The 24,743-nt window shown below is 42.2% G+C and overlaps 3 protein-coding genes across 5 annotated transcripts; 2 read left to right on the top strand and 1 right to left on the bottom strand.

The window, feature by feature from the left end:
• The first annotated feature begins 204 nt into the window (after window positions 1-204).
• Window positions 205-5,402, top strand: LOC121802056 (cyclin-T1-3-like). Its single transcript, XM_042201610.1, has 7 exons — window positions 205-392; window positions 1,448-1,735; window positions 2,249-2,330; window positions 2,628-2,762; window positions 3,396-3,571; window positions 3,660-3,811; window positions 3,957-5,402. Exons 2-7 carry the CDS (start codon window positions 1,539-1,541, stop codon window positions 4,922-4,924), a joined length of 1,710 nt encoding a protein of 569 aa, XP_042057544.1. The 5' UTR covers window positions 205-392; window positions 1,448-1,538; the 3' UTR covers window positions 4,925-5,402.
• Window positions 5,403-7,861: 2,459 nt separating this feature from the next.
• Window positions 7,862-22,200, top strand: LOC121802060 (carbonic anhydrase, chloroplastic-like). Its single transcript, XM_042201616.1, has 4 exons — window positions 7,862-7,947; window positions 8,058-8,155; window positions 21,682-21,787; window positions 21,874-22,200. The coding sequence occupies exons 1-4, from the start codon at window positions 7,888-7,890 to the stop codon at window positions 22,036-22,038; spliced, it is 429 nt and encodes a 142-aa protein (XP_042057550.1). The 5' UTR covers window positions 7,862-7,887; the 3' UTR covers window positions 22,039-22,200.
• Window positions 22,159-24,358, bottom strand: LOC121802058. 3 transcript variants are annotated; one of them, XM_042201613.1, is made up of 6 exons: window positions 24,232-24,358; window positions 23,522-23,653; window positions 23,274-23,435; window positions 22,998-23,120; window positions 22,761-22,904; window positions 22,159-22,676 (listed from the first exon to the last, which is right to left on the bottom strand). In XM_042201613.1, the coding sequence occupies exons 2-6, from the start codon at window positions 23,645-23,647 to the stop codon at window positions 22,236-22,238; spliced, it is 996 nt and encodes a 331-aa protein (XP_042057547.1). In that variant the 5' UTR covers window positions 23,648-23,653; window positions 24,232-24,358; the 3' UTR covers window positions 22,159-22,235. The 3 variants fall into 3 exon arrangements, with proteins under 3 accessions (XP_042057547.1, XP_042057549.1, XP_042057548.1); XM_042201615.1 differs by having other exon boundaries at window positions 23,274-23,432; XM_042201614.1 differs by having other exon boundaries at window positions 23,522-23,670; window positions 24,232-24,350.
• Window positions 24,359-24,743: the final 385 nt, after the last annotated feature.

Below are 24,743 nucleotides of genomic sequence, written 5' to 3'. Positions count from 1 at the left end.
TGTTAGATGACTTTTCAAGACCATTAATCGTATCAAATGACAAAAATTGGATAGTAGATTAAAAAATTTAAAGCTAGAAAAATTAAGGTGTTGTGGGTTGAAATAAATTAGATAGACTTAATTTTATCATATAAGTGGGCTTCTTAGTTGTTACGTTTGGGCGTTAATCTTATAAAAAAAGGACGAGACCTAACCGCTGAAACACGCACGCCTACATCTCTCTCGTTTCTCTGCCGCCGAGAACCCGCCGCCTCACCGTCCTCTCCCTTCTCTGCTCAGCCTTCTGTCTATCTGCACACACAACGCGCGCCCGCGCACCACCTTACGCATTAGCAATTCCCCTTTTCATCTTCAACCGTTGAACTGAATCGGCATCTACCGCCCCAATCAAGGTAGAATTCGAAACCTAGTTTATTTCTATGCTTTAATATGAGAAAATCTCTTTTGGAAGTTGAGAAAAGGGGGGTTCGGTTATGGCGGGAGGAGTTGAAAGTAGGGTTACGATTTTTCGGTCATTGCTTAATTAATGGCTAGATGCGTGATCTATAATTGAATTAAGTTTGAATTGTGAAAGAAAGTTGGAACTTTGGATGAGTATGTAGGCCGGCCGATAATTTTGAGGGTTCAATTTGGGGATTGTTGTCTAATTGCGTCGAATAAGGTTATATGAGTGTGCTTGGATATATTTTGATACGATTGAGTTGGAATTTGTATTCAAATCAAAATCTCCTGATAATTTTGTGGTGGCCAAAATTTTAAGGCAGTTCTTCTTGAAATTTATGAGATATTCCTATTTCATTAGTTTGTCTATATGCAGTTATCTTTGATAATATTGATCATTATTTCTGTTGAAAATGTGCAATAAAGATTGAAACCTGGAAGAGTGGTGTATGGACGAAATGATCTGTTTAGCTCGCCTTTTTTAATTTTGTTTAGCATGCTGTGGGTTATTTTTGTTGAATAACTAAGGTAACTAGTGAATAGTCATATTATTTGCATTTCTTGTCTTTTACTTCACTAAATATCTAAATGAATTTCATAAGTAATTGAATATATAAGAATTTTCAGGATACACTTTACATCTCCAGTTAAGATATTACTATTGCTGCATATGAGCATTTCAAAAGCAAAGTAAATATTTACATGCTTTCTTAGCTCCAGTATAGTGAATATTCTGTTGTACTTGTACATAATGGAAACATATAATTGCATTCTTTGTAAAAATGTGCCAGTATTGCTTACAAAATCATTGATTGTTTTCTGGTGCCACCTTAATGACAGCACTGAGCACTGTTATTGATGATACACCTGCTCTCTATAGTTTTATGTTTAGCTCTTACACTCAGAGGTGCTTGTTCAATTCACTTCGATGTTGCTGTTATGTTAATTCTACTCTTTATTCATTAGTTTTAGTTTCATTTTTCTGAGTGAACATTGATGAATGAAGGTTCACTGAGGATATGAGCATATCACTTTAGACCGGCAGGAGAGCTCATCTGGTGTTCCGTGAAGAATTTTGGTGAAGAAAGGAGCTACTTATGGCTAGCCTGTTGACTGGTGAAACCTCCCATCATGGAGCACCTGTAGAAGATGTCAGTTCCCACTGGTACTTATCAAGGAAGGAAATCGAAGAGAATTCTCCTTCAAGACAAGATGGTATTGATTTGAAGAAAGAGACTTACCTGCGCAAATCATATTGCACATTTTTACAAGATTTGGGCATGAGGCTGAAAGTGTAAGTTGTTTTCAGGTGCTTTGCGTCAGTTTCTGTTCGAGGTTTTATCATTACATAAAGTTTCTTGTAAGCAACTAGTATTTTTTTAGAGAATTGCTTTTTTGCATATTGTGCGCTTGCTTCTATTTTGTTTAAAATTCTGAGGAGTACAATGATGCATTTCCGTGTTCAAGTCATTTGTTGTATTCACACCATTATATGTAAATGAACAAAATTCTATTGAATTCTCTGGAAAATGAATAACTGAATGGGTTTTAGTTTGCACTAGATTTGCTAATATTGTGCCTTTCTAGGAGTTTTATGTTCAGGAAGCTTTTGGATTGCTGTAAGCTATTTAGCCTTTATATTTTTGCATGCATTCTTATGAACCGTGGTATAGTAGTTTCATGTGATAATATCACATTATCTGTAGTTATTTCTTATCAGAATGTATTCCATCTTGCAACCTAACACAGTAGATGTTTATAGTCTTGCAATTTTCTTAGTGCACTGTGTGGATTCTTCATGTTGCAGGCCGCAGGTGACAATTGCTACTGCAATCATATTTTGTCATCGTTTCTTCCTTCGTCAATCCCATGTGAGAAATGACAGAAGGGTGAGTAAATTTTCAGTTTTATTCTGATCTTTCTGTTTTCCCTTCACAGTTAGTCTCAGCTTTATGGTGTGTATGCTAAGAGACTGCTGGTGGACATTTATATGTAGATTTTATAAGAGTATACTATCTTTCTGATTGAATATTTAGTTATGGTATTCTGTATTCAGTAAAGAATTACTTATGGTGCGACTGTTGATGATATACATTAAGTAGTTTATTGTTTGACCCTTAACCATATGATGCTTCTGTATAAGGTCTTAATTTTGGCAGCTCATCTTTATTGCATTGTTTCTGCAGACTATTGCCACTGTGTGTATGTTTCTAGCGGGTAAGGTTGAAGAAACTCCTCGTCCTCTTAAAGATGTGATTCTTGTGTCGTATGAGATTATTCATAAAAAAGATGCTGCAGCTATGCAGAGGATCAAGCAAAAGGTGATATACAATACAACTTCTATGAATCAATTATCTCTGGACCATAGAAGTGTATTGATTAGATGTGTCTTATTTTAACAAGTACTGACTTTTCCTTTCAACATTAAGTTGGGATCACGGTATTATGACTAGTAAGTAGTAATATATAGTACTCCATGTTAATTTAAAGAAGTTTACTGTACTTTGTTACTCTATCTAGTTTACTTGACACTGCTTGATCTTGGTTGTTTTCTATTGGATCTGCCCCATTAGACCAGTCTATATGCCCATCTGTATAATAGTATAATACTCATTTATGCACGGATATCATAATACTCCCTCTGTCCCTGAAAATTTGTCACTTATTTTCATTTTCATCCTTCCTTAAAAATTTGTCACCTTTCACTTTTACTATTTTTGGTAGTGGACCCCACACTTCACTAACTCATTCTCACTCATTTTTTTATAAAACTAATATATAAAAGTAGGACCCACATGCCACTAACTTTTTCAACCCACTTCCTATTACATTTCTTAAAACCCGTACCGGGTCAAACGGTGACAAATTAGTAGGGACGGAGGGAGTAATTTTTAAGAGTGTTTTGATAATCCTCTTATACATCAATCATTTCATATTTAGTTCTCTGTACACAGGAAGTGTATGAGCAACAAAAGGAACTTGTTTTATTGGGAGAAAGGGTTGTGCTTGGAACACTTGGTTATGACCTGAATGTACATCACCCATATAAGCCCCTTGTTGAGGCAATTAAAAAGTTCAAGGTTGCTCAAAATGCCCTAGCTCAAGTTGCGTGGAACTTTGTAAATGATGGGTATGATGTACTCAATATAGTTTCTACTTGGTGCTTATCCAAGGCGATTCTACCTTTTCTCCTTTTGACCAGAGAAAGCCCCGTGCAGGCTTCGGACTTCTCTGTGCTTGCAATTTAAGCCCCACCACATTGCAGCAGGTGCTATTTTCCTTGCTGCCAAGTTTCTCAAAGTGAAGCTTCCATCTGAGGGTGAGAAGGTTTGGTGGCAGGAGTTTGATGTCACCCCACGACAGTTGGAGGGTTGGTGTCCTATCAGCCTTTGTACAAAGCGGTTATAATCATTATCATTCTATCATGGGCTATTTCGTATAGAGAAGACTCGTATTTAATTTAAATGTCTGTTCAAGGAGTAAGGGGAGGGTTACTGAAATTTTGTTCTTTGCAGAGGTTAGCAACCAGATGTTGGAGTTGTATGAACAAAACAGAGTCCCACAATCACAGACAAGTGAAGCAGAAGGGAGTGCTGGTGGTAGTCAGCGACCCCCATCAAAGATGCCTGCTAATGAAGAACATGTTACCAGTTATAGTTCCCCTCATGGTGGATCTGCTTTGAAGAGTTTGTCCTCTAAGCCTGCACTATCACAGCCGAGTCCTGATGAACAATTTGTCGACAATCACAGTGGACCTTCTAGAAATACTCATGCACAAAACAGTGAGTATGAAAGTTCTGAATATAATAGTTTTCCAGATCGCAGGGGAGAGGATGTGATTCATGAACGAGAGACCCTTCCACAACAGGGGAACTCGGGGGAGACCCAGAACAAAACTAAGCTTGGGCATGGGGAGGAAGATCAAAAAAGGGATGCTCTAGAATCTAAGGACAAATATCATGGAAGAAATGTGTCCAACAAGGATATTGCACTTAGTCAGTCACCTCATGATGCTACTAGAAAGCTTGACAGGGAGAAGATTAAAGCTGCCTTTGAAAGAAGGAAGGCTCGTGGAGATATAACTCGTAAAATAGACCCTGTGGATGAGCTTGAAAAGGAATTGGAAGATGTGGAAGTTCCTGGGGACAGTGAGAAGACTAAGCGTGAAAGAAAGCAAAGTTGGAACAAGCCGTCTAGGACAGACCATGAGAACTCCCGTAGCACCAAATACGACAACGAGTCTGGAGATGCGCAATACCCCCTAATGAAGGGGCAATCCTCCCACGGAGAAGATCTTGATACTGTAGAAGAAGGTGAACTTGAACCATCTGATCAAGCTGATCGGGCATATCGGTCACCTCGCACGAGCCGCAAGAGAAAAGCCAGTAGCCCTTTGGCAGGTAGCCCGTTGGATAGGAATGGACAGGGGAGGCCTGGGTATTCAGAAAGAGAACACAAACGGCATGGCCATGAACGGGGTTGATTGCTTGTGCGTGTTTGAAGCACTGTGCATGCTGGCCGAGGTCTTGACGGGCTGGTTACTGAAGAAAGAAGACATAATGTCAGAGAATTGGAGAAGCTGGGAGAGCTGTTTTGACAAGATGAAGTGCTCTTGATATTAAGGTCGATTGTTTGGATCATTCTCTGCATATGATTTACCTGTTTGAACATAAGTTCCAGGTTAAAATGTTGAGGAACCAATTAAGGTGATTATATAATTTATCATTGGCCTTGAGTTGGCACATATAATGAGAGAAGATGCAAGATTTGATTTCTGCCATTTAAGGTGGTGACTGAGATGCATGAAAGTTGTAACAGTAACAGTAACAAGTAGAAATTTGTTCAAATTTTTGGTGGATTGTAACAATTTGTTCCCTTTTCCAGCTTCACATTTTCATGCAGGACATCATTAAATTTTTAACTATTTAATGCCGCATTTCTTTACATGTTCTTTAGTTTAATCTGTCTCAACTGACATACTTATCAATTCAATCCGGTTATCTGCTTAAACAGTCACAAGCATATGCTTCCTCGGTCCCATTAGAATGTTTTTCTTTTTGGGTTGTTCCATTAAAAATAAAATGTTTTCTATCCCGTTAGAAATGAAATATTTTTCTTTTTTGGTTGTTCTATTAAAAATAAAATGTTTCCTAAAATGGAACCAACATTGTCTCTATTTTTTCATTTCTCTTACTTTACTTTATTTTCATTAACCTACAAAACAACACTACATAAAGTTCCATAACAGAAACCATATGTTTCATATTTATTGGGACGGAGGGAGTACAAATTATTGGCCTCTGTCTCTCGAATGGGAGTCACATGTGCGTGTCATCCCATGGTGCATCATATTGGTTCCAATTTATGGCCATCTCTGTCTCATAAAAATAGAAACTACTTTCATTTTGGGCTGACCTATAAAAATAGAAACTTTCTAAAGTTTTTTAAGACGTGAACTCCACAATCTACTAACACTATTTTTACTACTTTTTTCTACATTTTTTCTCTCTTATATTTTATCAAATTTTATGTCTCTTACTTTACAAATTTTATGTCTCTTATATTTGAATCAGAGCATTCCAGTTGTCTCTCCACAAATTGTTCATTTCCGATCCCAAATTGTAGTGAGAGAAATTTGTATAGATGTTGTGTTTGAATGGTGTGAAAATAATGAATGGAGTGGGGTGTATTTATAGGTGAATTGAAGTGTAAAAAAAATTAAAATTCGCATGCAACCGTCGCGGCTATAATGTCCCCCACTATAGGCGCCGCGCCTATAGGCGCGGCTATAGCCCCCCCCACCGCGTCCTCGCCCCGCACCCGGCGATTTCTCGTCCGCCGCCCCTCCCCCCACCCGCCGCGTCCACCCCCGCGGCGGACACCCTTCCCACTATAAGCCGCCCCGCTTCCGCCCCAAACGCGGCTATAGCCGCGTCCACATTATAGTGGACGCTCTAATAACATGGGATCTTTTCACAAATTTGGATGAGATTGAAAGTGGGAAATAAGTGGTTAGGTGCAAAGCATTAGAGCATCCACAACCGTGCTCTTGCCAGCGGCACGGTTGTGGGCCCGGGCGGTACTATTCATGCCTGCTCTCTGGCAAGAGCACAACACCCACAACTGTGCTCTTCCGCAAGGACGAGCACAATTAATATAAAATTCAATTACACAAAAACATTTCCATAATATTAAAATTCATTTAAAACCCACAATAAATATTACAAATGACAAATAAAATTAAACATTGCATAATTAAAATCCTAAAAATTAAAAATTACATAATTAAAATCCTAAAAATTAAAAATTACATAATTAAAATCCTAAAAATTAAAAATGACACTACTCGTTGCCGAATTTCGCTCACATGTGGTTGATTAGGTCTTCTTGTAGTTGATTGTGGATTCGAGTATCGCGCATTGTGTGTCTTGTCTCGATCCTCTGGCCAACCGTCGTATGCTCGCCTCGGCGTAGGGGAGACCTCGCCGTCGCATTGTGCGGACAATGTGTTGACAATTCGCATGAACAAGCGCTTTGACATGCGAAAACGGCGCCTGAAGTAATCTGCCGGAAACCGCGGCTGGTCGGCAAAGTAGTCGGCAACGAGCCTTTCGTGGGCTCCCTCCCGGTCACGATGGATGTACCGTCGATTTGATCTGGTTCGTTGAGGAGGAGGAGCAGGGGTATTCGCCGCGACATATGCTTCGTAAGCGGCACGATGTTGTTCGTAGTATTCTTGTTCTTCGCGTTCCGCTTCCGCCATAATATGGGTGAAATCCATTTGAGGTTTTGAGTGGGTGATGAATGTGTTGATAGTTTGTATGAGAATTATGAATGAGAGATGAATGAGAGATGATTTGATGTGATAAATGGATGATGAATGTGTGTATTTATAGATGATTTTGGGGAAAAAAAAAAATAAAAAAAAATCAAAAAAATTCAGAAAAAACGGGAAAAAAACGGCCATATTTTTGGGATTTGGAAAATATTTTTTTTTATTTTTTAGCATTATTTATAATTAAATACCGATTTTTAAAAAAAAAATAAAAAAAAGTTTAAACACAACGGATATGCCGTTGACGAATGGGAGCGCGCCACGTGTGCGTCCGCTGGCACGGACGTGCTCGATACATCGAGCAGCGCCGTGCCAGCGGCGCGGCTGCAGCGGCGGCGGTCCTGCGCCTTGCCAACGGCGCGGACGGCGGTGGCGTCTTTCGCCACCGCTGTGGATGCTCTTACAGTTACTACATTTTTGTCGTAATTAAAACCTATTTCCTTATTAACTACTACTTGAATTCACTTGTTTCTATGTGATTTGACATTCCACCGGTGTGTTAATTGCATAAAATTAGAAATTTGTAAAGGGTCAATAAGGACCATGTCTTGTTTTAATTAATGCACCATCTCTAATAAACTCAAATAGTAATTTATTTCCATTTTCCTTTTATGAACCATAGGAAAAATCCTGCTTTGTACGAGGAACTATCCCAAGGCCAAACTCCAAAGGTAAAATAAAACTGTATACATACTGATACAGTGTCAAGAAATTTTTTTTTTAATCTAAAAGAATTCTTTTCGTATCCATTAATTCAGTAAAGTATAAAAAAAAATTGCAGTTCTTATTTGCCTGCTCTGACTCGAGAGTATGCCCAGCCCTTCCCACAACCTGGGGAGGCTTTTATGGTGCGAAAGCATGGTTCCACCATATGATCAGGTAATTTATTTTATTATATTCTCTAGTTGAATTATTGATGTGCTTTGTCAAGTAAGCTAACACCGGTTAATTTTCTTTGATTTTTTATTCATACTCAGGAGTGGGGGCTGCAATCGAATATGCAGTGATTCGTTATTAATTATTATCCTTTACTTTTACTCCGTATATTTTAATTTTAGTTCATAGTAGTTTTAAATTTTATCAGTTTGCATGGATTAAGTTGCAAAAAATCGTAAGTTTGTTTACTTTTTTCTTGTTGGCAATACTTGTGTATACTTGCTTATGTACAGCCTAATAAGTTGATAGTTGAGAGAAAAAGTTGTGGTTAGTATGTGGGGAAAAAGTGTAGAGACCTAAGCCATAAAAGCTTCTTTGCCCCTTTCTCAGCCACACGACAACCTAATCCCACAAACACTATTTTTGCTAGGATAAAGTGGTGGAACTCAAATAGTTACAGTATCATTTTCAATTCCGCAAAAGGTTTCTTCTATTTCATTTCTCAGTCAAAAGTTGAAGTTTGGCGGTGGGAATCCATCTCATTCTCATACAGCAAGAATGATCATTAGATAAGTCTGTATAACTGATTAAATGACATAAACTAATGACTAATCATATGCCAGTGTACCCTTCACTAAATGATAAGTTGATTCCTCATCCTCACAATCATTACTTTGTTCAATGACGCCAACTTTCTAATCTTACATTGTTAGATAAGTCTGTATAACTGTTGGGTTACAAACTGATACGAACCTATATTATTATTATTTAGTTTAGTTATTATTATTATTATTTAGTTTAGATATTATAGGGATTTAGCATATCTTTTTCTATATCTTTGTTTTCTTGTTCATTAAGTCAATAGCATTATAAATAGGATAGACTGTTATCTTTTTTAATCATTCAATGAAATACAATATTATTTTGGCCAAGTCCACTTGTGATTCTTTGAATCCCTAATTCCTTAGGCTACCTGCTGCCCGACGGAAGGTCTCCGCGCACAGCCAGAACGTATATCTGATCTGTAGCCGTTGCCCGACGGGTTGGAACCCGCGCACAGCCGCCCAGATCTTTATCTCCGCTGACCCTCACGGGCGCCGGATTATCTTTATCTCGTTATTGTCCGTTTTATCGGATCGTTAGGGATTTAGGTCCTTAACAACTGGTGCTTTCATCGTGATCTCACCCTCCCACCATCTCGAACCGAAGCTACACCGCTGCCCGACGGAAAACATTCCGCGCACAGCAACTGCTTTGGTTGCCGAGTCCCTCCTGTCCGTCGAGCTCTAGCCGCCGGACAACTCTCCTTCTGCAACGCCCGACGGGAAGGATTCCTGCGGGCCGCGTCGAAGTCAGACGATCATCATCCACCACAGCCACGCTTCAGTCCGTCGACATGTCATACGACTACGTCGACTATCGTCGTCGTCAATACGACGTCCCTCAGGCCACACAGCCATTGCGTCCCTACCAGCCGGCCCAACCTCGCCGTGTAACCTGTTGGGACCCTCCGAGCAGCCGGGTGGAAGTACTATGTTCGCCGTCGTGGCCTGATCCAGAATCACCCTACGTCTCACACCACTTGGATCCACCTAATCGTCGCCCACGACCGAGATACCAACTCCAGGATTTCGATCCCTATGACCCTCCACCGACGCGACAACCATCTTGTTGGGAACCACCGCGACACCGGGCATCGCAGGGATACTCGGATTATGATCAGCCACCGCCGCGTCCACCTAGTTGCTGGGATCCGCCCAGACATCGAACCAATCGCCGCTGTCCACCGGCGCAACAGCAGGACCGCGACTACCTGCCCTTTGACCAGCCCCGAAGCTCGGAGACCAGCTGGGACCGACCTCGCCCTCGGGAGGAGGTGAGAGCGCGAGTCCAGCCCGCCTCCCACCAGCCTCGCTACTCCACCGAAAAGCCAACGCGGAACCTGTACAGTCAGCCCACACGTGTGACCAGTCAAACTTCGGAGCAGCCACGCCTGCCTCTAATACGGGTCTCCCAGGCGGAGAAGTCAGAACGGTCCAGGTTGGGTCTCTGCTGGCACTGTCCCAAGAAATGGGTGATGGGACATGTGTGTAAACAACGCATTCTCTGTTATGCGGATGATGGGGATGAGTTTGAGGAGAACATTCAAGATGAGAATTTAGCCGAAGAGAAAACTGATAATACTCCCACGATAGTATTCGGTGATGATGTTCTCAATGACATTACCGATGTTCACAATGATGGCGCTCATCTTGATGTTCCAAACAACGAGTCCCCTGGAGAGTTCCTCAAGAACAAAGGGATTGTCAAGAACGACAATGAGCCACCGCAAGTGCTCGTTGGGGTATCTGATGAGAAGATTGGTGAAAAGGAGGAGACATTGCTAGAAGATAAAGAGGAGGATGGTTCTATTGGTGAAGTGGAGAAGATAATCGCCTCACTCAATGTTGTTCAAGTGTCATCCCAAAATGTTATTGGAAATTGTTGGGGCAAGAAAGGAGATGGTGTTTACACCGATTTGCCCGTAATTGCTTGTGTCTATGTGGATTTGAATGTCGGTGATGTTCCAAGTATGAATCATCGATCAACATCGCTCGACAAAGATGCAAGGTTGATCCCTCCGAGTAAGGACATGCCATGCTTGGGCATTCTGGGAAACGTGGACAAGCTTTTCGATTTGACAAGGAATTTTTCCGACAAAGTTGGGTCTCCTTTGTTGATTTTTTATGGAAGTGAAGACTCATCTGTTCGGTGCGTGTTTGATCCAGGAGGAGTTGCCTCGCCGAAGCTTTTGCTTTCATCTCTCCTTTTTGCTTCGTGGTTCCCACCTTGAGGACAAGGTGAATTTTAACCGTGGGGGAGTTGATACGAACCTATATTATTATTATTTAGTTTAGTTATTATTATTATTATTTAGTTTAGATATTATAGGGATTTAGCATATCTCTTTCTATATCTTTGTTTTCTTGTTCATTAAGTCAGTAGCATTATAAATAGGATAGACTGTTATCTTTTTTAATCATTCAATGAAATACAATATTATTTTGGCCAAGTCCACTTGTGATTCTTTGAATCCCTAATTCCTTACGCTACCTGCTGCCCGACGGAAGGTCTCCGCGCACAGCCGGAACGTATATCTGATCTGTAGCCGTTGCCCGACGGGTTGGAACCCGCGCACAGCCGCCCAGATTTTTATCTCCGCTGACCCTCACGGGCGCCGAATTATCTTTATCTCGTTATTGTCCGTTTTATCGGATCGTTAGGGATTTAGGTCCTTAACACAAACCCATCTCACATCAGATGAGTGAGGGAAGTTGGAAGGTGTATATAATTCCTGTCCAACCCCAATTAGTTTGAGGCTTTTTAGGAGTGACCCAAAAACAAATCCGTGCGGGCTTGACCCAAAGCGGACAATATCAAACTAATGTTGCAGTCGACGATCCTAACAAGTGGTATCAGAGCCCAGGTGGCTATGGGTTGTGCCTGGATGAGCCCCGGTTAGGGTCGGGCCCTGAAGGACTCGGGTTAGAGTCGGGCCCAGGATGACCCAGGGGCCAGGGCTGGAACGACCCATGTTCGTGTCGACTGCGTTCCCGATGTGGTCTCGGTTTGAGGGGAGGTTTGTTGGGTTACAAACCCATCCCACATCGGATGAGGGAGGGAAGTTGGAAGGTGTATATAATTCCTGTCCAACCCCAATTAGTTTGAGGCCTTTTGGGAGTGACCCAAAAACAAATCCGTGCGGGCTTGACCCAAAGCGGACAATATCAAACTAATGTTGCAGTCGACGATCCTAACAAATTAAATGACATAAACTAATGACTAATCATATGCCAGTGTACCCTTCACTAAATGATAAGTTGATTCCTCATCCTCACAATCATTACTTTGTTCAATGACGCCAACTTTCTAATCTTACATTGTTATATGTGATTGGTATTGATGGAAAAATTATGGATGTTAGGTGGTGTTGGTTTCTGGGGATTACAAGAGATAACAGAACCGGGCGTAATACAACCCAAAAGAAAGGAAAAGAAGGAACTGAACTTTAGAAAGTACAACGTAGAAACGAAACTACTAAACCAGTATGATTAGCCGAGTCGAGGAGGCCTCTTCCCGCAAGACGAGATACGCCCCGGTAGTGCTCTTCGACTTGGCGTGTCGTCCCCAAAGGTAAAACGGCTACGTCTCTATTGATGCAGCACCGCAATCAGTAGAGCTCCGACGAACGGGATGGAGGAGAGGGCAGAGCTTCGACAGAAAACAATGCAGAGAGAGGGAGAGAGCTTATGATGCAGAATGCTTGTATGTGTGTCTCCTAATGCAGTGGTATGACTAGCCTATTTATAGGCCAAGCCACCATGCAGGGTCAACCAGCCATTGAAGGCTCATCATGGCAATTCGTAACCGACGTCGGTTACAGGCGTGTGGCTGGAGTGTGCCACCCGTGTGTGGAGCGTATGGATTTCTCACGTGGCAGCCGTGACTGTGCCTCGTTTGACGACGTGTCAAGCCACTTGGATTGCTGACTCGGCGGTAGTCTAAAAAGAATAGTTTGGGCCAAGCACCAAGCCCAAAGACCACCCAAAGACCAATTGCCAAGATCCAAGTCCAAGTCCAAGTCCAAGTCCAAGTCCAAGATCGAGATCGGGATCGGAATCGAAATCGGGCCCGGGCCCGCGCCCGCGAGCGCGAGCACGGACTCGGGCTCGGGCTCGGGCGGGCGGCGGCGGCAGCGCGCGCGTGTGCGCGCGTGTGGGCTCTTTCACCCATCTTGGTCCACTATAATTATTAAGTAACATAAAGTCACTTAATTTATACACATTAAAAGATGTGTTAATCCTCCAATGTCGGATAATTAAAACTAATTAATTATTCCCTAAGCTCCAACTCCAAGCTTTAATTAAAAGCTAATTATGCCCAACTTTAATCCACTATTTCTCACTCACCGGAAATCGGATTTGAGAAAGTGAATATACTACAATTATCTACGTAAAATGTAGATCGACGCTATGTCATTTAATTTCACAAAATTAAATGTCTCGTCACATTTATTATGTGGTCAAAATCCATTGACCGGGCATATTTATTACCATGATTTCTACAATCCCCCACATGAGTGGAAATAGCCGAATGCATATGCATGCAGACACAAGCTCAACCCTCGAGAGGTATATAAGCATAAGGATAGGTAGTTGTTGGCCTTGAACCTTCCATAGTCGACACCATCGGATACACAGGCGGCTTAGTAGCGCGATGCTTTGAACTAATCCCCCACGGCGTGCACCGAGACAATGGTGTTAACGCTTAAACACTTCAACCTCATCCGTTCTCACGTTTTGTGTCCATTGCGGTCTTGGACACCACTTTAGATTCATAAGTGTGTTTTATGAAGCGACCACACTTCCCACTTACATAGGTGATTCTTAGTCAAGTACCTTGCCATACTTGGTCTCTTTGAGAACTCCATCTCTTTGAGATTCATAAGAACCATTAGAAGTCATAGACTTGGCCTTTACCACTAGGCAAGTTCCCCAATACTCTATTGCTCTTTAGGGAATAGATATAGTTGAGTGTTTCTCATGAACTCTCATAGCTTAGTTGTCCCTTTGAACCAAGTTCTTGGGATCTCCAGTCATCATGGTTGGGTTACCACTATGATAATTCTTTAGTTTGTGGATTTCAAACCCATTCCCTCTAGCAACTTATTCATTTGATCACGGTTTAACCCTTTGGTTAGCGGATCCGCTAGATTATCTATTGACTTCACATATTCAATTGTAATCACGCCAGTTGTGATAAAATGTCTCACGGTGTTATGTCGTCGACGTATATGTCGAGACTTACCGTTATAGAAACCATTGTTTGCCCTTCCAATAGCCGCTTGGCTATCGCAGTGGATTAGCACTGGTGGCACTGGCTTAGACCAACATGGAATATCTTCAAGGAAGTTCTTAAGCCACTCGGCTTCCTCACCCGCCTTATCTAAGGCAATGAACTCCGATTCCATTGTTGATCGGGCTATACACGTCTGTTTTATGGATTTCCACGATACAACACCTCCCCCAATAGTAAAGACGTATCCACTTGTTGAAAGTGAGTCTCTATTATCGGATATCCAATTGGCATCACAGTACCCTTCAAGTACCGGGGGGTATCTCGAGAAGTGTAGCCCAAGATTTTGAGTATGCTTTAAATATCTCAAAACCCTCACAAGAGCTCTCCAATGCTCTTTGCTTGGATTGCTCGTGTAACGACTCAACTTGTTCACGGCACAAGCAATGTCAGGTCGAGTGCAATTAGTCAAGTACATAATGCACCCGATGACCCGTGCATACTCTTCTTGTGCAACGGGCTCGCCTTTGTTTTTGCTCAAGTGAACGTCGAGTTCAATTGGAGTCTTAACCGGCGCGCCATCATAGGCTTTGAATTTATTCAATATCTTCTCAACATAATGTGATTGTGTTAAGATGATTCCATCATTCGTTCTTAGAATCTTCATTCCAAGAATTACATCGGCTAGACCCATGTCTTTCATGTCAAAGTTTCTCTTTAACATGGCCTTTGTATCGTTAATTACTTGAGTGTTGCTACCCAAGATTAACATATCATCAACGTAGAGACACACTATAACATGACCGTTATTAGTGCTCTTGATGTAGACACATTTGTCGCACTCGTTGATTTTAAACCCATTTGATAACATCACATTATCAAACTTCAAGTGTCACTGCAATGGCGCTTGTTTTAATCCATATAAGGACTTTACGAGCTTGCATATCTTTTTCTCTTGTCCAGGTACTACAAACCCTTTGGGTTGTTCCATATATATTTCATCTTCTAGTTCACCATTTAGAAACGCGGTCTTTACATCCATTTGATGAATCTCAAGATTGTGCAATGCAGCAATAGCGAGAAGCACTCGTATAGATGTAATCCTTGTTACATGTGAATAGGTATCGAAGAAGTCATGTCCTTCCTTTTGTTTAAAACCCTTTACTACTAATCGGGCTTTATACTTATCAACTGTTCCATCGGCCTTAAACTTTCTTTTAAGAACCCATTTGCATCCTAAAGGTTTAGCACCTTCGGGCAAATCAACCAACACCCATGTGTGGTTTAGCAAAATTGAATCAATTTCGCTTTGAATAGCTTCTCTCCAATGCAGCCCGTCTGGGCCAGCAAAGGCTACTTTTATCGATGTTGGTTCTTCATCCAACATGAAAGCAATATAGTCAGGACCAAAACTTTTTGGTGTTCTGACTCTATTACCACGTCTTAGTACTGTATCTTTTGGATCGGGCCTTGCACGCTTGCGCGATTCAGGTTCCGCATCCGCTGATTTAGAACTAGTGGCTTCTTCTTCCACTGGTTTAGAACTAGTGGCTTCTTCAATTCTTGTCTCAGAATTGGTTGAGACTTTTTCCTTGTCTTTGCAAGGAAATGTATTTTCGAGATATACAGCATTCCTCGACTCAATTGTTGTTCCTACTGTGATAGTCGATATTTCAGACTTGTGAACAACAAATCGATATGCACTACTGTTAAGTGCATATCCAATGAAGATGCAATCAACCGTCTTAGGTCCGATTGTAACTTCTTTGGGCGGAGGAACCATCACCTTTGCCAAACACCCCCACACTTTGAGGTATTTGTAGGATGGCTTCCTTCCCTTCCACAACTCATAAGGAGGACATCTTTTCCTTTGAGAGGGATCTTATTCAAGATATAGTTGGCTGTCAAAGCAGCTTCCCCCCACATGTTATGTGGTAATCCTGAAGTTAGAAGCAGTGCATTCATCATCTCTTTTAGAGTTCGATTTTTGCGTTCTGCAACACCATTAGATTGTGGTGAATATGGAGCAGTTGTTTGATGAATTATACCACTTGCGTTGCATAACTCCTCAAACGGGGCTACATATTCTCCTCCTCTATCGCTTCGAATCATTTTGATTTTACAACCAAGTTGATTCTCAACTTCGTTCTTATAATTTTTGAACGCCTCTATTGCTTCATCTTTACTTCTTAAAAGATAAATGTAGCAATATCTTGTGCAATCATCTATGAAAGTGATAAAGTACTTTTTACCACCTCTTGTTTGCACCATCTTTAAATCACATACATCCGTGTGAATTAATTCAAGGGGTTTTGTGCTTCGTTCAACCGAATGAAACGGCAACTTAGTCATTTTTGCTTCAAGACAAATTTCACATTTATCTTGGATATCCAATTCATTAGCCTTTAGTAAATCTAAATTTATTAATCTTTTAATGGCTTTTGAATTTACATGTCCCAATCTACAATGCCACAAATTTGAAGACTCGGTCAAATAAGAGGAAGTAGATGCTTTATTCTTATTAGCCAATGGCTTTGGAACACGCAGTGTTGCTACACTAAGCTTGAAAAGTTCGTCGGTTACATAACCTTTTCCGAGGGACTTCCCAAACTTATACAATGCAAACCTATCGGATTCAAATACAAGTTTAAAACTCTTATTCACTAGTATTGATCCTGAAACTAGGTTCTTCCGGATGTCCGGAACGTGCAGCGCATCCTTCAAGGTGATTGAGACGCCAGACGTCATCTTGAGGATTACATCACCAACTCTGAGGATTTCAGACGAGGCTTGATTCCCCATGTTTATCTTTCTCCCTTCAACGTTGTTGTAGGTGGAGAACATACTTCTATCTGCGCAGACGTGTGCAGTAGCGCCGGTATCAATATACCAGCCACCCTTGTTGTTGTTAACAAGGTTGACCTCTTCAGTGACCACAGCAATGAGGTCGTTCTCATCCCAGTCCTTGAACTCCTTCTCAACGACGTGGGCAGCCGGCTTCTTCTTCTTGCTGCGGCAGTCTTTAGCAAAGTGGCCTTGTTTGCCACATTTGTAGCAGTCGCCTTCAAACTTTTTTGAAGGCTGCTTTCCCTTCCCTTTCTCGCTTGGACGGTTTGGGCGAGGGCGTTTGTTGGAGGGACCGCCCCGCTCCAACAGGTTGGCTTTGGCTTCATTTGGGGTGAATCCCTTAGCCTTTTGGTCGCTTTTGCGCACATCTGCCTCAATGCGCAACTTCACGATCAAGTCTTCAAAGGTCATCTGCTTTCGCTTGTGCTTGAGATAACTCTTGAAGTCCTTCCAACTTGGAGGGAGTTTGTCAATGATCGTGCACCTTAGGAACTTATCGGGCAAGGTCATCCCTTCAGCCACTAAGGAGTGGATGATCATTTGGAGCTCTTGGACTTGCTCCATGATGGGTCGAGAGTCGACCATCTTGTAGTCCATAAACTTGGATGCTACAACCTGTTCAGTCCCTGCAGCATTGTCTATGCTATATTTCTTCTCTAGGCTCTCCCACATTTGTTTAGATGTGGTTACATTGGAGTATACATTATAGAGGCTATCATCTAATGCACTTAAAATAAAGTTTTTACATAGATAATCCCCTTTTCTCCAAGCCTCATAGTCCGCCATGACTTCGAGCCTAGTCTCTTGGTCGCTTGGCGCGGGCAGCTCGTTCTCCGTGAGGAAGTTGGCGACGCCCAATGTTGTCAAGTAGAACAACATCTTTTGGTACCACCTCTTGAAGTCTGATCCTCCAAACTTGGGTGGTTTCTCGGCCGGTGGCATCATTCTTGGTGCCAAAGGTGCCGCAGTTGGTCCTAACAAATTCCGTTGCCCCCGAAGGAGCCAACAACGTGGTTGGGCATAGAGCCCCCACCATTCACGTTAGGCATAGAGCCCGCCATGAACGTACTATCCCCGAAGGGGCTAGCACTCGCATGAGACCCGAAGGCCCCAGCATTCGTGTGAGGCCCGAAGACCCCAGCACTCGATCCATTAAAGGATCCGAAGGAACCACTAAAAGTGGAACCAACTGATCCACTCGAGGTGGATCCACCAGTGAGCCCAAGGGGGTTAACGAACTCCCAAGGGTTTGTTGATGAAGAGGGATAGCGCCCGGGAGTGGGCATCATCGTTGGAATCGATGACGTGTTGACCGGTCCAGTGGTCGCCATGGTGGAAGGAATGGCGGCGGTGGTGGCGGCAGCAGTGGTGTTAGATTCCGTCGACATCTCCAGCAAAGGTGTTTAAGTTTCGAAATTATTAAGTTCAGTTTAAAAGGTCCAAATCCCTTCAAAGGCAAGTTATCTCGTCTTGCGATTGTTGGTTTCTGGGGATTACAAGAGATAACAGAACCGGGCGTAATACAACCCAAAAGAAAGAAAAAGAAGGAACTGAACTTTAGAAAGTACAACGTAGAAACGAAACTACTAAACCAGTATGATTAGCCGAGTCGAGGAGGCCTCTTCCCGCAGGACGAGATACGCCCCAGTAGTGCTCTTCGGTTTGGCGTGTCGTCCCCAAAGGTAAAACGGCTACGTCTCTATTGATGCAGCACCGCAATCAGTAGAGCTCCGACGAACGGGATGGAGGAGAGGGCAGAGCTTCGACAGAAAACAATGCAGAGAGAGGGAAAGAGCTTATGATGCAGAATGCTTGTATGTGTGTCTCCTAATGCAGTGGTATGGCTAGCCTATTTATAGGCCAAGCCACCATGCAGGGTCAACCAGCCATTGAAGGCTCATCATGGCAATTCGTAACCGACGTCGGTTACAGGCGTGTGGCTGGAGTGTGCCACCCGTGTGTGGAGCGTGTGGATTTCTCACGTGGCAGCCGTGACTGACCAATTGCCAAGATCCAAGATCAAGATCAAGATCAAGATCAAGATCGGGATCGGAATCGGGATCGGACCCGCGGCCCGCGAGCGCGGGCACGGGCTCGGGCGGGCGGCAGCGGCGGCGCGCGCGTGTGGGCTCTTTCACCCATCTTGGTCCACTATAATTATTAAGTAACATAAAGTCACTTACTTTATACACATTAAAAGATGTGTTAATCCTCCAATGTGGGATAATTAACACTAGTTAATTATTCCCTAAGCTCCAACTCCAAGCTTTAATTAAAAGCTAATTATGCCCAACTTTAATCCACTATTTCTCACTCACCGGAAATCGGATTTGAGAAAGTGAATATACTACATTTATCTACGTAAAATATAGATCGATGCTATGTCATTTAATTTCACAAAATTAAATGTCTCGTCACATTTATTATGTGGTCAAAATCCATTGACCGGGCATATTTATTACCATGATTTCTACAGGTGGAGAATATATTAGTGATTGGGCACAGCTGTTGTGGAGGTATAAAGGCCCTCATGTCCATCCCAGATTCAGAGGTTAGTTAGGTTAGTGTCATTTTAATTGCAATCCTGTACTAGTTTCATTTCATTCCCTATTTTCATGTTATGACATGTGTACTAATCATATGACTCTAAGGCTATCCACAATGGCGCCTAGCGCACCGCCTAGCCGAGCGCCGGCGCTAGGCGGTCGCTAGGCGAACCATTGCAGCCTCCGAAAACCGCCGAGCGGTTTTTCGGAATTAAAAATCGCCTAGCGCTAGGCGGTCAACGGGCGCTGGGCGATCCGCTCGGCGCCATTGCAGCGTCGGGATCGCCCAGTGCATCGCCCAGCGGTTTTTTTTTTTTTTTTTTTTTTTCCCGACACTATATATACGTGATTTGCACTTCATTTTCATTCGCACCACTTGTATTAACGAGTACTCTCTCTATCTTAATTTATGTACAAGATCAACACCGAGAAATGAGTAACGCGGGTGATGGTAGTGGAGGTAGTGGGGGGGACGCTGAGGAGTACGAACGTAGAATGGCCGAAGCGTTTGAGGCATATACCAACCGCGGGATAGATCAATGGATGCAAAGAGCCTTGCAGCCGGCGGTACCTCGACCTCAGCCAGTTGTCCATCGCCGACAAGCGATTGATCGTGATCACGTAGCTGCACATCAGCGCCTATACGAAGACTACTTCGCAGAGGAGCCGCGGTTCAACGCCAACATTTTTAGGCGACGTTTTAGGATGAGCAGAGCCATGTTTATGCGTATTGTTAACGCCTTGGAGCAGCGATATCTGTATTTCCGCTTCAGGCACAATGCTGCTGGCAAACCCGGCCACACACCAATTCAAAAGTGCACTGCGGCAATCCGGCAGTTGGCTTACGGCGGCGCGGCAGACATGTGGGACGAGTACCTCCACATCGGTGAGACGACTTCCCTGGAATGTTTGAAGTATTTCTGTCAAGCCGTGATTGAAGTATTCGGTGATCAGTATCTCCGCAAGCCTACCCGCGAAGATTGCCGGGATCTGCTGAGGATGCATGGGGAGCAGCATGGGTTCCCGAGAATGTTAGGCAGCATAGATTGTATGCATTGGGAGTGGAGGAACTGTCCCGTTTCCTGGAAGGGGTTCTTCACGACCGGCTACAAGGGAAAGAATCCCACGATGATCCTCGAGGCCGTAGCTGATTACCGGCTGTGGATTTGGCATGCGTATTTTGGGATAGCCGGTTCGAACAACGACCTAAACGTCCTCAACTCGTCGCCCCTATTCAACGAGCAGTGCCAGGGCGTCGGTCCGGCCATCAGTTTTGTCGCCAACGGCAACCGGCATGATATGGGCTACTACTTGGCGGATGGGATATACCCTAGGTGGCCCGTCTTTGTGAAGACGATCCGATGCCCATGAGATGAGAAGAAGGCCTACTTTGCAGCACGGCAGGAGTCCGCGCGCAAGGACGTGGAGCGCGCATTTGGTGTGCTCCAGGCTCGATGGGCGGCGGTTAGGGGTCCAACGCGTTTGTGGCACGTCGACTGCATTGCTGATATAATGTATGCCTGTATTATCATGCACAACATGATTGTCGAAGATGAAGGTGTACAACTGACGGATTGGTCCAACGAAGATAATGAAGCCGGTCCAAGTCACGGCGTGGCCGTCCCCAACGCACGGAGTGGGGTACCTCACGATGAAGCCGGCCTCCTCCAAGCACATGCCGACATGCGCCAAACGGAAGCTCATATTCGACTCCAAAAGGATTTAATTGAAGAGTTATGGGTGCGGAGGACTGCTCGGAGTTAGTTTTTTTTATTTATGTAATTTTGTAAATTGTACTTTTTTTAATGTAAATTTTATTATTAATGTACTTTTTTAAAATTTTAGTACTTTTCTAAATTTATTGTACTTTTTTAATTTATTGTACTTTTTTTAGAATTAAAATAGTATTATTAATGTTTCCCGTATATGTCTCGTAAATTAAATTCTGTATATTGTGTTATTAGTGATGTGGCTATTGATGTGGCTGGGCTATTTATGATATGGTTAGGCTATGGCTGGGCTATTTCTGATGTGGCAGGAGGATTTTTAGTATTGATGACGTGGCAGGAGGAGTTTGTGGCTGGGCTGTGGCTGGGCTATTGCTGGGCTATTAGCACTGTGGACACCCTTAACTGAATCAAAGATGCAGACTTTCTGGGGGAATAAATGTTTAATCTTATTTCTGCTTTTAACTTTTTTTTTCTTTCTAAATGAACAGTAGTACATCTTTTGTACTAACATTTCCTCTGTTGCTTATGAAAAATGCATATCTTATGTTTTATTTTTATACCAATGTTGCAGTGATTTCATAGAAGAGTGGGTGAACATCTGCAAGGCGGCTAAGGCTAAGGTCCGGACAGAATGCAAAGACTTGGATTTTGGAGAACAATGCAGTCATCTTGAGAAGGTAAGAAGAAACATGTATTTTAAACCAGTCATTCAACGCTGGATTCAATATATGATTTATAAATTGGTTATGACGATGATGAACAGGAAGCAGTGAACGTGTCGTTGGGTAACCTATTAACCTATCCATTTGTAAGGGAAGGTGTGGTGAAGAAAACTCTGTCGCTTAAGGGAGGGCACTACGACTTTGTCAAGGGAGCCTTCCAGCTCTGGAACCTCGACTTCAACCTGTCTCCTTGTCTATCACTATGAGCCACACCAGCATTGTTAATTCATGATTCTTCAGATCAAATGTTGTAATTTCTTGGTGTTGAATAAAATGAGTTTACTTTCAAAATGTGCGCATTGTGTAAACTGTAAAGTGACTTGTAATAACAAGGAAATGAGTTTTGGAATGAGATTAACTTTTATGCACTTTCATCATGAATGATCAGTGGAATGAGATAAACTTAAGAGAGCTTTGAATTCAAGAACAACCTTCTATGGGAATGCCTTGCAGTTTTTCTCCTGACTGCCCATCTCTCTTTGATGTTTTTACGAACATGGTCTTGTCGAGTTTCTGCGGGTTCTCCATCGTCTCCATTGCCGGAAGCTTGCCTGATTCGGGTAGATTCAGCGAGCAAATCGGTGATCAACATTTCAGTGGTCTTTGTAGTGATCCCTCTGAGGTACCAGGAAATGGGTGGTGGAGGAACAATGGCCGGTTGTATCAGCTGCTCTAGCTTCAACCTTGATGCGATCCTTCCTATGCCATTGCTGCAAGAGACGTAGTCCGCCACAGAATTCGGTTTGAAGGGATGGCAGAGCTCTTCATCCACAAATAAAGGTTCCATTTTCCAGCTACCTTCAAATTTTTCCATGAATCCTGATTTTATCTGTTTGAACTTCATCTGACAGACAGGGAGAACACCTAATGTCTTGAAAAGACAAATATAGAGCTAACACATCTATTGAGGAAATGATCATGTCCTTACAGAATGATCTTCTCTGTTTTGGTCGACTAAAACATTAACGGAGATCGTTCCCGACCACCAAAGGAATCTCCAAATTGCTGCTTGCTCCAATTCCACCACCTGCCTTAATCCTTCATCCACTAATACATTTCTAGAAATTACTTCCTGAATACATCAAAGAAGAAGGCTACAGGGTTGGTAGACAGAATGATTCCCGAGTAAATGATTAAATAATTTAGAGATAATTAACTTTGTTACCTTGATGTTTTTGAATACTCTCTTATTGTCAGGGTCTGTCACAATGTTGTATACAGCATCCGGAGGCAACCCAACATCAACACTCACACTAAGGCATGAAAGAGAACCTTTAGGGATGGTTACCTGCACGTTGTTGAAAAAAATCAAACCACGAGATTCAAGAAAGTACACATAGTTAACGATAGGGACTATCTAGGCTTGCATATGTACTCTAATAACACAAACATTAAACGACATTGTAATAACGCAGGGTGGAAAATGTCAGACTTTTGTCACCTTTATACACGGAGGACGTTCCACCCACTCTGGATTGTGTTTCCATGCTTCCATTTGCCTCTCTAAACTCAAACTTGTGGTAGACAACTCTTTGTTGTTTCTGGCAGATAACTCAGAGGATCTGAAATGGTCATTCTTCTTCAATTTTTTAAAACTAAACTGCTGCATCAAAGACAAGACGCGTAAAGTGAAATCAAGAACTGAACTGGACTTCCATTCTTCAAATACAAATGAGGGCAGTCACCCACCTTAACATACTTCGGGAAGTATGAGGTGAAATTACGCAATCCTTCAGTCAGAAAATTAGGATGTTCATTAGCCTTTTCTTCACTTGGATTAGCAGTGCTTGATGCAGTAGTTTTCTCCTGAGCCATCTAAACCTGCGTAATTGTCATATCTAGGGTCGGGTTTAATACTTCAACTGAGAAATGTAAGACAGTGAAGTGAAGTTAAAAAATGGCTTTTCTTATGAAACATGGGATAAACCCATAAACAAGGTCAGTACAACTTAATTGTCCAACCATCAAAACAAGATATACTATCATAACACTTAGCTATAAAGATAAATCACTTAATGTTACTTGGAATTTCCAGTTTTGAAGCATAAATGAAATGAAAACATTCTAACACATGGAGTATGTTCAAGTAATTTAAGAATCAAACAATTGCAGAATCAAAAGTAAAATCTTGATTGAAGAATCTACTACTCCACTTATCTACATAACAATTAACAAAGGCATATGATGGATGATTCAACTTCTAAATAATTGGGGAAAGCAAGGCTTTCATTATAACAGTCTTCAAAGAACTCCAAAATTACAATAAGAAACAGTATTTAGAAACAATGCATCAGAAAAATCATGGGCATCAAAGTATATGCAAATAGGATGCAATTATGAACCCTGAATGATAGATCCGTACAGTTATAGAAATTAAGCTGACGGGAAATGTCGATTACCTTAAACAATCTACTACAAGAATCCCAGAAAAGTTTGGCTATACTGACTTCATTCCTTTGCCCTTTGAGTTGAACTTTCTGTCCAACATTAACTGACAAATCCATTTTTCCATCATTTATTCATTGAATTATCCCTTTTTGGAAAAATATTTTCTTTTTTTGGTGCCAAATTCCAAACGGCAAGGAGCTTAGCATTGGGCTAAGGAGCTTAGAAATTAGAATGAGTTATATATAACGGGTTGTTCCTTATGCTAGTTTAAGGCCCAATAGAGCTTAGCATTGGGCTAAGGAGCTAAGCCCATTAAATTAAAAACTGTATTATTGCAAATACTCCCTCATTAATTGTCACTCTTTTCCATTTCGGTTCGTCCCTCAATAATTATCACATTTCATTTTTACCATAAATAGTAAGTAGGTCTCGCATTCAACTAACTCACTTCACTCTCTTTTTATTATAAAACCAATATAAAAAAGTGGGTATCACATTCAACTAACTTTTTCAATCAACTTTT

This window comes from Salvia splendens, chromosome 5 (assembly GCF_004379255.2).
Source record: "Salvia splendens isolate huo1 chromosome 5, SspV2, whole genome shotgun sequence".
NCBI lineage: Eukaryota > Viridiplantae > Streptophyta > Magnoliopsida > Lamiales > Lamiaceae > Salvia > Salvia splendens.
Note: the sequence above shows the minus strand (reverse complement) of the source record. Positions and strands in the feature narration are given on the sequence as shown.